This window comes from Octopus sinensis, unplaced genomic scaffold (genome assembly GCF_006345805.1).
Source record: "Octopus sinensis unplaced genomic scaffold, ASM634580v1 Contig14619, whole genome shotgun sequence".
In the NCBI taxonomy this organism is placed as follows: Eukaryota; Metazoa; Mollusca; class Cephalopoda; order Octopoda; family Octopodidae; genus Octopus; species Octopus sinensis.
This window is the reverse complement of record NW_021833284.1, coordinates 18,382-33,913: the sequence shown is the minus strand read 5'-3', so window position 1 is coordinate 33,913 and position 15,532 is coordinate 18,382. Positions and strand designations below refer to the sequence as shown.

Genomic DNA, 15,532 nt, shown 5'->3' with positions numbered 1-15,532 from the left:
TTAAGCCGGCAGGAGGTCATCTTCACAATTGACTTTCATTTTTTTCTTTCGTCATTAAAAAAAAAACAATATTTGTGTAAAATACTAAGGCAAGGAATACAGCAGCACCAGTAGTAGTATCACCAAGCACTGTAAATGAGGATGGCTGCAGTCCAATGACTCAAGCCGGCAGAAGGTCATCTTCACATTTGACTTTCATTTTTTTCTTTCGACATAAAAACAAAAAACAAACAAAAACCCCCCCCCACTATTTGTGTAAAATACTAAAGCAAGGAAGACATTTATTTTGTAAAACATGGAAAACTTTTATTGGAAAAATACTTTATATTTTTTGTGATGAATGGTTGGAGAGAAATACAGAGTCTTTGTAGATGAGGTGGTGCTTTCCCCCCTCTTCTCCACACACTAACATGCATTAACTCAGCTGAGGGTCTCCAGTTTCAAATCTTTCACAGACTTCACCATAGAGTTGATGTCATCACTTCTGGAAAAGACAAAAGAAAAACCATTTCATTTTCCAACCTATAGGATGCAGTGAAATCTATATATATATAAAACTGTAGTTGTGTGAGTGTCTGTCCCCTTCGATTTAGATTCCTAACTACTCCCACATTTTGCGGTGCAGTTTAACCAAATTCGGGTATCTTGTAGTCGTGATTCATATCGAGCCAGTCTGAGTATTAGCGCGCATCTACGATGAGTCTACGTTTAAAAACAAAAAACCCATCATTTTTTCCATTTTTATGCATTTTTTCGCTATTATATAAGGGAAGTAACTCTCTAAAAATGTCTACGATGAGTCAACGATTTAAAAAAAAAATTACCATCATATTTTATTCCATTTTTAATGCATTTTTTTGCCATAGATCTCTAAAAATGCTTATATAGTTATTTCCCTTACAAACCCGAGTGATACTGCTAGTCTATATATATAAAACTGTAGTTGTGTGAGTGTCTGTCCCCTTCGATTTAGATTCCTAACTACTCCCACATTTTGCGGTGCAGTTTAACCAAAACCGGGTATCTTATAGTCGTGATTCATATCGAGCCCTTCTGGGTATTAGCGTGCGTCTATATGAGTCTACGATTAAAAAAAAAACCATAATTTTTTATTCCATTTCAATGCATTTTCGCTATTATATAAGGAAGTAACTCTCTAAAATGTCTACGATGAGTCAACATTAAAAAAAAAATTACCATAATTTTTTATTCCATTTTAATGCATTTTCGCTATTATATAAGGGAAGTAACTCTCTAAAAATGTCTACGATGAGTCCCAATTAAAAAAAAATTACCATAATTTTTTATTCCATTTTAATGCATTTTTCGCTATTATATAAGGGAAGTAACTCTCTAAAAATGTCTAAGATGAGTCAACGATTTAAAAAAGAAATTACCATAATTTTTTATTCCATTTTTAATGTTTTTTTTGCTATAACTCACTAAAAATGCTTATATAGTTATTTCCCTTACAAACCCGAGCAACGCCGGGCGATACTGCTAGTCTATATATATATATAAAACTGTAGTTGTGTGAGTGTCTGTCCCCTTCGATTTAGATTCCTAACTCCTCCCACATTTTGCGGTGCAGTTTAACCAAATTCGGGTATCTTATAGTCGTGATTAATATCGAGCCCTTCTGGCTATTAGCGCGCGTTTACGATGAGTCTACGATTTTAAAAATAATTTAGCATTATTTTTTATTCCATTTTAATGCATAATTTTTGTGTGGATGGCGGCGGAGTTGGCGTCCATGGTCACACCTGCACCTGTTTGCTTCTCCCCCTTCTTCCCTCCCTCGTGAAGCTGTGGGGAAGGGAGTGTAAGGAAATCAATGTCGTAAAGCGTTGTCAAGGAGACCAGCGTTCTTTTAGAACGACGACTTCATGGCTTGAAGTTGCCAAAACAGAAATGGCTAAGAAAGCCCGAATTGGCATCTATAAGGGAAGTAACTCTCTAAAAATGCTTATATAGTTATTTCCCTTATAAACCCGAGCGATACTGCTAGTTCTATAAAAAGGATGAGACGACAAAGACGAAAAACCTTAAGGTGTGTGTGTGAGTGTGCATTTACTCATTCCAAGATGTAAGTCACAGACACTTGCAACTAGGGAGGTAAAATTTTACATGGGGGGGGGGGGGGAGTTTCCACATATTTTTTAAAGGGAAAGGTCATGAGCTCTTTTACTTGTTTCAGTCATTTGGCTGTGGCCATGCTGGAGCACCGCCTTTAGTCGAGCAAATCGGCCCCAGGACTTATTCTTTTTGTAAGCCTAGTACTTATTCTATCGGTGTCTTTTGCTGAACCGCTAAGTTACCGGGACGTAAACACACCAGCATCGGTTGTTAAGCAATGTTGGGGGGACAAACACACATACATACATACACATACATATATATATATGTATATATACATAACTTGTGTAACTTATTTACCATATTTCTGTTAAAATACATAGCATTAATTAGGAAAATAACGAAAAATTTATTAAAATAATTTGGTCTTTGGAACATAAATTAACATGGAATTTTGATGAAGGGTTTTAATTTAGATCACTTTAACAAAACAGGAAGCTTGCATAATATAACTAGGGGCAATCTTGGGTAGGCTGCTTTCAAAAGGTTTAACCCTTTCGTTACCAACCTGGCAGAAACCACCTCTGGCTCTGTAGTACAAATGTCTTGTTTTCATAAGTTTTGAATTAAAATCTTCCACCAAACCTTAGTCACAATTTATGTTCCTAACACTAGCTGAATGATAACCAAGTTATTTTACTAAATTCTTTGTTATATTTAAAAGTAATTGGAAGAAACACAGAGCATCTCAACAGAAATAGGGTAACGAAAGGGTTAATTCTATTACTAAAACAGTTCTATCTAGTTCTTGGAATTTAAGTTATGGATTTTGGGTCACTAAAAGCCACAAGTTTTATTGACCCCCTGCTCATCCCCACCACAAATCAAGCTAATTCTTTTTCTTTAAAGTATTACTGGTCCCAACAAATAGGAAAAAACAGAACTTACTGGTCCTTCAGGATATCCTTAATCTGTACCAAGTTTTGGCTGCTGAGTACTGTATTAGGGTAAGCAGATTTGCTGAGGGACAGCTGGTGCTCTTGGTATTCCTTCTTTTTCTTCGTCTGATGGAGAAAATAATGAAATCAAAATCTATATCAAAATCAAAATCAAAAAACATCAATGGAAATTGTAGCTGAGATACCAGTCCCGGTGGTACATAAGAGAACCATCTGAATGTGGCCGTTGCCAGCACCGCCGCGACTGGCTTCCGTGCCGGTGGCACATAAAAAGCACCATCCGATCATGGCCGTTGCCAGCCTGGCCTGGCCTCCGTGCCAGTGGCACGTAAAAAGCACCATCCTATTGTGGCCGTTTGCTAGCCTGGCCTGGCCTCTGTGCCGGTGGCACGTAAAAAGCACCATCTGATCGTGGCCGTTGCCAGCCTCACCTGGCCTCCGTGCCGGTGGCACGTAAAAAGCACCATCCAATCGTGGCCATTGCCAGCCACACCTGGCCTCCATGCCGGTGGCATGTAAAAAGCACCATCCAATCGTGGCCATTGCCAGCCTGGCCTGGCCTCCGTGCCAGTGGCACGTAAAAAGCACCCACTACACTCACGGAGTGGTTGGCGTTAGGAAGGGCATCCAGCCATAGAAACATTGCCAGATCAGACTGGAGCCTGGCGCAGCCTTCTGGCTTCCCAGACCCCAGTTGAACCGTCCAACCCATGCTAGCATGGAAAGCGGACGCTAAACGATGATGATGAGTGAAGAGAGAGAAAAAAAAACAGAGAAGGAGTTTGGAAGAGCAAGACAAGTGTCAGGTAACCATTAGTAACCTTTTAGCAGTCTGATTCGTTTGTCAAAAGCAAGATGTTGAGTTATGCTGTGCAGAAGAGCCCAGAACAAGGGTGAACTTCTGGAATATGTAACAAATGAATTATATAGAAATATTATATGCTCTTCCCTCTTTTTACTCAAAGAAAATAAAATCTCTCAATATAAGGGGGGAAAATATAAACCCTGAAGCAGTTCTCTCCCCTTGAGAAGAACATTTACTCCCTCTCTCTCTCTCTCATCCTCATCAGTCTCTTGTCTCATAATAATTACTCTCTCTTACTCCATCAGCAGCATTTCCACTTAAATAATCATGTTTACATCATCACCATCATTTTAAATCTGGATCTACTTCAATGCTATAACAACCACCCTTACACCATCTTGCCTGGTTTTGGGTATCCTCCCTTCTCAAGCCAACCCTCCCAATCCCCTCCCCCACCTGCCCCCTCCACATTTTCCTCGGTCTACTTTGCTTTTGCTATCCATTTACCTCAAGCCCCAGCACCCTCTTCAGAACATGCTTCCACAACACATGCCCATACCACTGCACTCCATTTGCCCATGCCACCACACTCCATTTGCCTATACCACCGCACTCCATTCGCCCATACCACCGCACTCCATTCGCCCATGTCACCGCACTCCATTCGCCCATACCACCGCGCTCCATTCGGCCATACCACCACACTCCATTCACCCATGTCACCGCACTCCATTCGCCCATGTCACCGCACTCCATTCACCAATGCCACCGCGCTCCATTCGCCCATGCCACCGCACTCCATTCGCCCATGCCACCGCACTCCATTCGCCCATACCACCGCACTCCATTCGCCCATGTCCCGCACTCCATTCGCCCATACCACCGCGCTCCATTCGGCCATACCACCACACTCCATTCACCCATGTCACCGCACTCCATTCGCCCATGTCACCGCACTCCATTCGCCCATGTCACCGCACTCCATTCGCCCATGCCACCGCGCTCCATTCGCCCATGCCACCGCACTCCATTCGCCCATGCCGCCGCACTCCATTCGCCCATACCACCGCACTCCATTCGCCCATGTCACCGCACTCCATTCGCCCATGCCACCGCGCTCCATTCGCCCATGCCACCGCACTCCATTCGCCCATGCCACCGCACTTCATTCGCCCATGCCACCGCACTCCATTCGCCCATGCCACCACACTCCATTCGCCCATGCCACCGCACTCCATTCGCCCATACCACCGCACTCCATTCACCCATGCCACCGCACTCCATTCGCTCTTGCCACCACACTCCATTCGCCCATACCACCGCACTCCATTCGCCCATGCCACCACACTCCATTCGCCCATGTCACCGCACTCCATTCGCTCATACCACCACACTCCATTCACCCACGCCACCACACTCCAGTCGCCCATACCACCGCGCTCCATTCGCCCATACCACCGTGCTCCATTCGGCCATGCCACAAAACTCCATTCACCCATGCCACCGCACACCATTCGCCCATACCACCATGCTCTATTCAGCCATGCCACCACACTCCATTCACCCATGCCACCGCACTCCATTCGCCCATACCACCGCACTCCATTCGCCCATGCCACCACACTCCATTTCCCCATGCCACCACACTCCATTCGCCATGTCACCGCACTCCATTCGCCATACCACCGCACTCCATTCGCCCATGTCACCGCACTCCATTCGCCCATGCCACCGCGCTCCATTCGCCCATGCCACCGCACTCCATTCGCCCATGCCACCGCACTCCATTCGCCCATGCCACCGCACTCCATTCGCCCATGCCACCGCACTCCATTCGCCCATGCCACCGCACTCCATTCGGCCATACCACCGCACTCCATTCACCCATGCCACCGCACTCCATTCGCTCTTGCCACCACACTCCATTCGCCCATACCACCGCACTCCATTCGCCCATGCCACCACACTCCATTCGCCCATGTCACCGCACTCCATTCGCTCATACCACCACACTCCATTCACCCACGCCACCACACTCCAGTCGCCCATACCACCGCGCTCCATTCGCCCATACCACCGTGCTCCATTCGGCCATGCCACCACACTCCATTCACCCATGCCACCGCACACCATTCGCCCATACCACCATGCTCTATTCAGCCATGCCACCACACTCCATTCACCCATGCCACCGCACTCCATTCGCCCATACCACCGCACTCCATTCGCCCATACCACCGTGCTCCATTCAGCCATGCCACCACACTCCATTCACCCATGCCACCGCACTCCATTCGCCCATACCACCGTGCTCCATTCAGCCATGCCACTACACTCCATTCACCCATGCCACCGCACTCCATTCGCCATACCACCGCGCTCCATTCGGCCATACCACCGCACTCCATTCGCCCATGCCACCACACTCCATTTCCCCATGCCACCACACTCCATTCCCCCATGCCACCGCACTCCATTCGCCCATGTCACAGCATTCCATTCGCCCATGCCACCGCACTCCATAAGGCTATGCCACCACACTCCATTCCCCCATGCCAGCCGTTCCACTGATTCCTCCAACCCCAGCATCCCCCATCAAGTCCTCAGTCCTCCGGAATAATCCCGTTTACGAAAAAGCAAAAAAAGGTAAGAACAAATAAAAACAACAACAACAACTGACTTTGTTTAATTCCTTGCGAAGGGACTCCAGTTGCACTTCCATATTCTTCAGTTCCTTCATCATATCTCTCTCAGCATCAGACAGAATGGGAAGATGGCTCTGGATCTTACGGACCAACACGGATAACCTGGAGAAAACAAGAAGAAGAAATATGAAAAACTTGTTTTGGGCCCAGTTGTATTAACTCTGCTGAAACAAACAGGAAAATCCTAAAAGCTCTACTGAAGCATGGAACAAACTGCCAGCATCAGTTGTTATTTGTCGGAGCACTGCATCCTTCAAAACTTCCATGCTTCCTGAGATTCGCCAACACTACACCTGATTTTCTCCCCTCCATACACACGCTGAAGCATGGAACAAACTGCCGGCATCAGTTGTTAGTTGTCGGAGCACTGCATCCTTCAAAACTTCCATGCTTCCTGAGATTCGCCAACACTACACCTGATTTTCTCCCCTCCATACACACGCTGAAGCATGGAACAAACTGTCTGCGTCAGTTGTTAGTTGTCGGAGCACTGCATCCTTCAAAACTTCCATGCTTCCTGAGATTCGCCAACACTACACCTGATTTTCTCCACTCCATACACACTCTGAAGCATGGAACAAACTGCCGGCATCAGTTGTTAGTTGTTGGAGCACTGCATCCTTCAAAACTTCCATGCTTCCTGAGATTCGCCAACACTACACCTGATTTTCTCCCCTCCATACACACGCTGAAGCATGGAACAAACTGCCAGCATCAGTTGTTAGGTGTCGGAGCACTGCATCCTTCAAAACTTCCATGCTTCCTGAGATTCGCCAACACTACACCTGATTTTCTCCCCTCCATACACACGCTGAAGCATGGAACAAACTGTCTGCGTCAGTTGTTAGTTGTCGGAGCACTGCATCCTTCAAAACTTCCATGCTTCCTGAGATTCGCCAACACTACACCTGATTTTCTCCCCTCCATACACACGCTGAAGCATGGAACAAACTGCCGGCATCAGTTGTTAGTTGTCGGAGCACTGCATCCTTCAAAACTTCCATGCTTCCTGAGATTCGCCAACACTACACCTGATTTTCTCCCCTCCATACACACGCTGAAGCATGGAACAAACTGCCGGCATCAATTGTTAGTTGTCGGAGCACTGCATCCTTCAAAACTTCCATGCTTCCTGAGAGATTCGCCAACACTACACCTGATTTTCTTCCCTCCATACACACGCAAGCATGTATCTGACTCATACACTGTTCGCTTTCCAGACATTTCTACATTACTGCATATACTTTATATGCACTTTCTGACAAGTTGTGGTGCACCTGAGCACTGTATACAATAATTTCATTATTATATTATTATTATTATTTAGTGGTTTTTATTGTACAGCAGGGTAGATAGGGTATATGTTATTAACCCCTTGACAACGGTTGGCCCAAATATGCGAGCACACTTTTGCTTGCCTACCCGCGGTTAACGTAAATATACGATGTAGAGCTGCCCTACATCTATCACGGACTTTTTAGCGGCTGACGTATGTTTACGTTCGCTATCGTGTACTTTATCTCTTGAGGTGCGTGCGCTTGCCGTTCCGTGCATTATCTCAGCTATTTTAGGTTACGTCCAAGTCATGAGACTAGCAGTAGGCCAATGACATCATTATCATCATCGTCTAGTGTCTGCTTTCCATGCTAGCACGGGTTGGACGGTTCAACTGGGGTCTGGGAAGCCAGAAGGCTGCGCCAGGCCCAGTCTGATCTGGCAGTGTTTCTACGGCTGGATGCCTTTCCTAACGCCAACCACTCCATGAGTGTAGTGGGTGCTTTTTATGTGCCACCTGCACAGTTGCCAGACGAGGCTGGCAAATGGCCACGATTGGATGGTGCCTTTTATGCGCCACCGGCACGGGGCCAGACAAGGCTGGCAACGGTCACAATCGGATGGTGCATTTTATGTGCCACCGGCACGGAGGCCTGTCAGGGCGGCGCTAGCAACGGCCAAGCAGATACTTTACATGCATAAGCATTAGTACAGGAGGTACAAAAGTAACGGTCTCCAGCGAAAATGCATCATAATTCAAAAGATCTTCAGATCAATTACAACAAGTTCTGCGTTTGCGCTTCGGTCCTCCAGCAGTGAATTTACGCTCGTCATCGTGCCCGATAAATGAAATTATTATCGAAGTTTCCAAGCTGCCCAACTACCAATAGTCATATAAATACACAAGCAGAATGCCACGCCCACCTCTTCAGAAGACTGTCCTGTTTCTCTTTGCTCGATTCATATTTCTCTGCCAGAGCTTGACTGAAGTCCTTCAGCGTCGACTGACTTTGAGCCATTTCCTTCAGTTCCGACATTTGGTAACCTTTCTGGGCCATTAAAATATTCATCCTAAAAATACAAGAGAGAGAGAGAGAGAGAGAGAGAGAGGGAGGTCAGGATATATCACTGGTGTTGGTGATGGTGGTGGTGGTAGTGGAGAATACAGTGGTGTTGGTGATGGTGGTGGTGGTAGTGGAGAATACAGTGGTGTTGGTGTTGGTGGTGGTGGAGAATACAGTGGTGTTGGTGTTGGTGATGGTGGTGGTGGTAGTGGAGAATACAGTGGTGTTGGTGTTGGTGATGGTGGTGGTGGTAGTGGAGAATACAGTGGTGTTGGTGTTGGTGAAGGAAGCCCAGCATAAATATGTGTGTATGTGTGTGGGTATATGTCTTTGTGCATGTGTTAGTAACCCACCACTGCATGGCAACCGGTGTTGGTGTGTTTATGTCCCTAGTAACTTAGAGGTTTGGCAAAAAATTCTGATAGAATAAATTTATTTATTTATTTATTTACGCCCCCTTTTCAATCCTAGCCAGGCTCATGGGCCTGGTTTCTCGGTTTCTGTGGCGTATGTGTCCCCCCCCCCCAGATGGACAGGACGCCAGTCCATCGCAGCGTTTCTCAAGAAACAGGAAGAGAGAGTGAGAGAAAGTTGGGACGAAAGAGTGCAATGGGGGTCGCCACTACCCCCTGGTGGAACCCCATGGAGCTTTTAGGTGTTTTCGCTCAATAAACAAACACAACGCCCAGTCTGGGAATTGAAACCACAATCCTCTGACTGCGAGTCCGCTGCCCTAATCACTGGGCCATTTTGCCTCCACGATAGAATAAATACCAGGCTTAAAAAAAAAAATACTGGGATCAATTCATTCAGCTAAAAAGAGGGAATTCTTCAAGGCAGTGCCCCAGCATGGCCATTGGCTAATGACTGACACAAGTAAAAAGATAATATAGACTGGTTTAATTTTGTGTATATGCACAGGAGTGGCTGTGTGGTAAGTAGCTTGCTTACCAACCATATGGTTCCGGGTTCAGTCCCACTGCATGGCACCTTGGCCAAGTGTCTTCTACTATAGCCCCGGGCCGACCAAAGTCTTGTGAGTGGATTTGGTAGACGGAAACTGAAAGAAGCCTGTCGTATATATGTACATATATGTATGCATGTGTGTGTTTGTGTGAGTGTGTTTGTCCCCCTAGCATTGCTTGACAACCGATGCTGGTGTGTTTACGTCCCCGTTACTTAGCGGTTCGGCAAAAAGAGACCGATAGAATAAGTACTGGGCTTACAAAAGAATAAGTCCCGGGGTCGAGTTGCTCGACTAAAGGCGGTGCTCCAGCATGGCCGCAGTCAAATGACTGAAACAAGTAAAAGAAAAGAAAAGAATTTATGCCTGGTAGTGAAGAGGGGCTTCCTACTGTGTTTATGTCCCCATTACTTAGCGGTTCGGTAAAAGAGACCGATAGAATAAGTACTGGGCTTACAAAAGAACAAGTCCCGGGGTCGAGTTGCTCGATTGAAGGCTGTGCTCCAGCATGGCTGCAGTCAAATGACTGAAACAAGTAAAAGAGTAAGAATGTAGATAACTGTCTTTCTTTCATGTGTATAGGTGTACATGCATGAGCGTGGGGTGAGGGCTTGTCCGTGCATGTGCGTTTGTTATACATTACCTTCGTTTGATTTCCTCGATGGCCAAATCCTGCTTCTGGATGTACTGTTCACGGAAGACTTTGGTACTTCGGATCAGCAGCATGTAGCATTCCTCCTGGCTAATGTCTGCACTCTTTCCGCTTCTGCAAAAAAAGCCAACCAGCACAGGACATTATTACTGATATCTGGCTGCTTCATTACAAAGGGTGTGTATATCTTTATATATAAAACTGAAGTTGTGTGTGTGTCTGTCTACTCCGATTTAGATTCCTAACTACTCCCACATTTTGCAGTGCAGTTTAACCAAAAGCGGGTATCTTATGGTCGTGATTCATATCAAGCCCTTCTGGGTATTAGCGCACGTATACGATGAGTCTATGATTTAAAAAAAATTTACCATCATTTTTCCGCATTTTTTGCTCGGTCTATATAAGGGAAGTAACTCTCTAAAAATGCTTATATAGTTATTTCCCTTACAAACCCGAGCAACGCTGGGCGATACTACTAGTTACATATACATACATATATATATATAAGTTCAGCAAAATTTAGATTCAGATGAATATGGTACTTAAGTTAAAGGCACCAGAATTTTTTATGGTACAATCCATATAAATCAAATGGGGTGATTATAATCAAAATAAGCAACAAGGATATCCAAGGTAGAGTAGTACAATTGAAATAAGTATAAGAATGTGCAGTGTCCGTTTAATTGAAAAATTCTGTATGTGGCTGAAGATTGCTCGACATTTTAAAACTGATGTAATACTTACAGTGTTTAATAAAATGAAGTAGCATGAAACAATTGTATCACTCTACCTTGGATATCCTTGTTGCTTATTTTGATATATATATATATATGTATAGGTGCAGGAGTGGCTGTGTGGTAAGTAGCTTGTTTACCAACCACATGGTTCCGGGTTCAGTCCCACTGGGTGGCACCTTGGGCAAGTGTCTTCTACTATAGCCTCGGGCCGACCAAAGCCTTGTGAGTGGATTTGGTAGACGGAAACTGAAAGAAGCCCGTCATATATATGTGTGTGTGTGTTTGTCCCCCTAGCATTGCTTGACAACCGATGCTGGTGTGTTTATGTCCCCGTTACTTAGCGGTTCGGCAAAAGAGACCGATAGAATAAGTACTGGGCTTACAAAGAATAAGTCCTGGGGTCGATTTGCTCGACTAAAGGTGGTGCTGCAGCATGGCCGCAATCAAATGACTAAAAGAATAAAAGAATATATATATATATATACAACAACAACATCATACACACACATATATATATATATTTCAAAGACAATGAACGGAAATATTATAGAAGCATAAACTGAACATTTGTAGCTCATTCCTCATCGGTCAATGCCCAAGAGATCATTACAATTTCATGCCTTTAATGTTAAATATACACATGTATATTTATACACACATGCACACACACACACACACAGTTTAATTTTATAAAAAAAAGAAAAAAAACCCAACAAAACCTCAGAAAATAAGGTAAAAAAGGGGCTTACTTTAAGAGTGGGGTACTTGCTGACCTCTGTAATATTTTGGCCAATTGATGATCAAAGGGTTCCTTGGACAGTTCCTTGAGTGGGGATCCAAAGGCATCAGAGGAATTCTGGGTGGAACAGCTGGAAATGGGTGGCAGTTTGTAGCGTTCACTGGAAGAAATAAGTTGTTGACATTGAAGTATGTGCATGGCGGTATAGGGGTACTTTTAGACAGGGGTATAGGGGTATGTGTCGGTAGATGTCCTGGGTATGATTTTGAATTGCACTTGGATGTGGCGCCCTGCTTCAGGAGTTCTGGTGTCTTAAGCCCTTTCACACCAGATCCCTTGTGGGCTCCTGAGCAAAAATATAAGTAACTACACATGCAGCTCAAGAGTAATGATAACAAGCAAACTAATGGATAGACTGACAAAAAAATTCAGGAGAATAAGAATAATCTTCTTCTTCTCCTTACAGCATCCACCCGGGGTGGATTGAGCTGGCTTCATTCATCCTCAATACTGCATCTCTCACAAACGCCGACCAGGCCTGGCGATTTGAGGCTAACGACCGCGTGATCAACCACTCCTTATTCCAGTGGTGAACGCTGTAGATATGGGGTCCTAGTTTGGGTTCCAGATCAGCCTTGACTGTCATCAGCCAGGTTTTTCCTTGTCCACCACATCGCTTTCGCCAACCCTGAAGGGGAGCTGGGGCAATTGCTTCGTAGGTTGGGTTCCAGATCAGCCTTGACTGTCATCAGCCAGGTTTATCGTTGTCCACCACATCGCTTTCGCCAACCCTGAAGGGGAGCTGGGGCAATTGCTTCGTAGGTTGGGTTCCAGATCAGCCTTGACTGTCATCAGCCAGGTTTTTCGTTGTCCACCACATCGCTTTCACCAACCCTGAAGGGGAGCTGGGGCAATTGCTTCGTAGGTTGGGTTCCAGATCAGCCTTGACTGTCATCAGCCAGGTTTTTTCGTTGTCCACCACATCGCTTTCGCCAGCCCTGAAGGGGAGCTGGGGCAATTGCTTTGTAGGTTGGGTTTCAGATCAGCCTTGACTGTCATCAGCCAGGTTTTTCGTTGTCCACCACATCGCTTTCGCCAGCCCTGAAGGGGAGCTGGGGCAATTGCTTCGTAGGTTGGGTTTCAGATCAGCCTTGACTGTCATCAGCCAGGTTTTTTCGTTGTCCACCACATCGCTTTCGCCAGCCCTGAAGGGGAGCTGGGGCAATTGCTTTGTAGGTTGGGTTCCAGATCAGCCTTGACTGTCATCAGCCAGGTTTTTTCGTTGTCCACCACATCGCTTTCGCCAACCCTGAAGGGGAGCTGGGGCAATTGCTTTGTAGGTTGGGTTCCAGATCAGCCTTGACTGTCATCAGCCAGGTTTTTTCGTTGTCCACCACATCGCTTTCGCCAACCCTGAAGGGGAGCTGGGGCAATTGCTTTGTAGGTTGGGTTCCAGATCAGCCTTGACTGTCATCAGCCAGGTTTTTTCGTTGTCCACCACATCGCTTTCGCCAACCCTGAAGGGGAGCTGGGGCAATTGCTTTGTAGGTTGGGTTCCAGATCAGCCTTGACTGTCATCAGCCAGGTTTTTCGTTGTCCATCACATCGCTTTTGCCAACCCTGAAGGGGAGCTGGGGCAATTGCTTCGTAGGTTGGGTTCCAGATCAGCCTTGACTGTCATCAGCCAGGTTTTTCGTTGTCCATCACATCGCTTTTGCCAACCCTGAAGGGGAGCTGGGGCAATTGCTTCGTAGGTTGGGTTCCAGATCAGCCTTGACTGTCATCAGCCAGGTTTTTCGTTGTCCACCACATCGCTTTCGCCAACCCTGAAGGGGAGCTGGGGCAATTGCTTCGTAGGTTGGGTTCCAGATCAGCCTTGACTGTCATCAGCCAGGTTTTTCGTTGTCCACCACATCGCTTTCGCCAACCCTGAAGGGGAGCTGGGGCAATTGCTTCGTGGATGAATTCTCCTGGTTGACGACAGAGGGCATGACCCAGCCAATGCAGACGTCTCGTTAGGATGACTTGTCGGAGGGAGGTGATTCTGCACTGGTGTTGCCCTGAATTGTTGGGGACAAAGTGATGCCATCGGACACGAAGGATGCGGCGTAGACAGAGGTGATCGAAGGATTCTAGTCGCTTAATATCTTCCAACCTCATCAGCCATGACTCACTGCTGTAAAGGAGAACCGTTCACACTAGTGCTTGGTAGATCCATACTGTGGTGGTGCGTTGGATTTCAGATCTTGACCAGAGTCATGCACTGAGTTGGTTGAAGGCTTGGTGAGCGAGGTCGATTCGTGTTTTAATGTCAGCCTCACCTTGACCTGTAGAATGGTGATATTCTAGAATAAAAATAATAGGCCGATCTCACAACTATTGTATTTGCTAGGCAAACTAATGGACAGAATCACAAAAAAATTAAAGAGAATAACAATAAGCTTGTCTCTCAACTATTGACCTGGTCTTGTTACTGGATTGAAAATGGTCATACACTAGAAAGCTATGGGTTGATTAGCATATCTGTATATGTAAAGACTGCGTCTGGTAGATTCTGCAGAAGAAACCTTTATAGTTCAACAGAAAGGGAAGATGGAAGCAGCAATGCATTGTGGGATGCAGAGAGCAAGATGAAGAAAGTAAGACATCTTGGTCATCCACTGCATCTGTCTCAATCTCCAGTTGTCATGACCTGGATTGAAGATGGTCATAGACTAGAAAGTTATGGATCAATTAGCATATTGGGGCTTGCCTATCTATGATCTCTCAAGCAGATCTGCCAAGCATTTACTTACTTTTAAAGAGAACACAAGCAGATACACACAACACACACATGAGGGGTTTATGTGATTTGAGCCGAGATCATGTAATCTTGTGTGACAGCTGATTTGAATTGAGATCATGAAATACGTAATTTGAGCCGAGATCTTTGATATGCAGTTTGAGCCGAGAACCCGTGATCTTAGCAGACTTGAGATTTGAGCCAAGATCATGTGATCTTATTTGATTTGCAGTTTGAGCTGAAATCCTGTGATATGTATATATCCTGAACTTTGGCATCGAGAGTTACGCAAATGCCAGAACTGGGCGCCACTGCGTGGTGCCTAGGACTCCAAACTTGCCATCAAGATGTAGGACAAGATTCTGTGATAGCCTGGGCTTCCGAGGCCCACAGCTCTTCAATATCCTCCCGAAGAACCTGGAGACCTGCATGGGGTGGATGCAGATGTCTTTAAAATGAAGCGGATCTCTTCCTGTCAGGTGTCCAGATGAACCAACTTCACGGCAGGAGGGGCAGATGAGGGCAGCGCATCAAACTCTCTCATGCACCAAATGGCAGTTGCTAGAAAGCTTTCGTGAAGTGAAACCAAGTAGCAACACCAAATGGCGGTGCCCCAGCATGGCCACAGCTCATAAGCTGAAACTAGAATCAATCAATCAATCATATATATATATAGGGAGAGTTTACGAAAAAAAAAACAAAAGACAAAGACGGGTGGTGTACAAAACAAACAGATGTATTAGTATAACGCTCAGGAATAGAAAAAGTCTTTTA

At 45.6% G+C, this 15,532-nt stretch overlaps 1 protein-coding gene across 1 annotated transcript in view; it reads right to left on the bottom strand.

Moving 5' to 3' along the window:
- Positions 1–280: 280 nt before the first annotated feature.
- Positions 281–15,532, bottom strand: part of LOC115230151 (nuclear pore complex protein Nup88) — a 29,777-nt gene continuing 14,525 nt past the window's right edge. Inside the window, exons 4-9 of the mRNA XM_029800363.2 lie at positions 11,987–12,136; positions 10,492–10,614; positions 8,745–8,891; positions 6,521–6,647; positions 3,025–3,140; positions 281–484 (exon numbers count right to left, since the gene is read on the bottom strand). Coding sequence (XP_029656223.2) covers positions 421–484; positions 3,025–3,140; positions 6,521–6,647; positions 8,745–8,891; positions 10,492–10,574 — 537 coding nt within the window. The 5' untranslated portion in view covers positions 10,575–10,614; positions 11,987–12,136 and the 3' untranslated portion in view covers positions 281–420. The remainder of the gene's footprint in view (positions 485–3,024; positions 3,141–6,520; positions 6,648–8,744; positions 8,892–10,491; positions 10,615–11,986; positions 12,137–15,532) is intronic.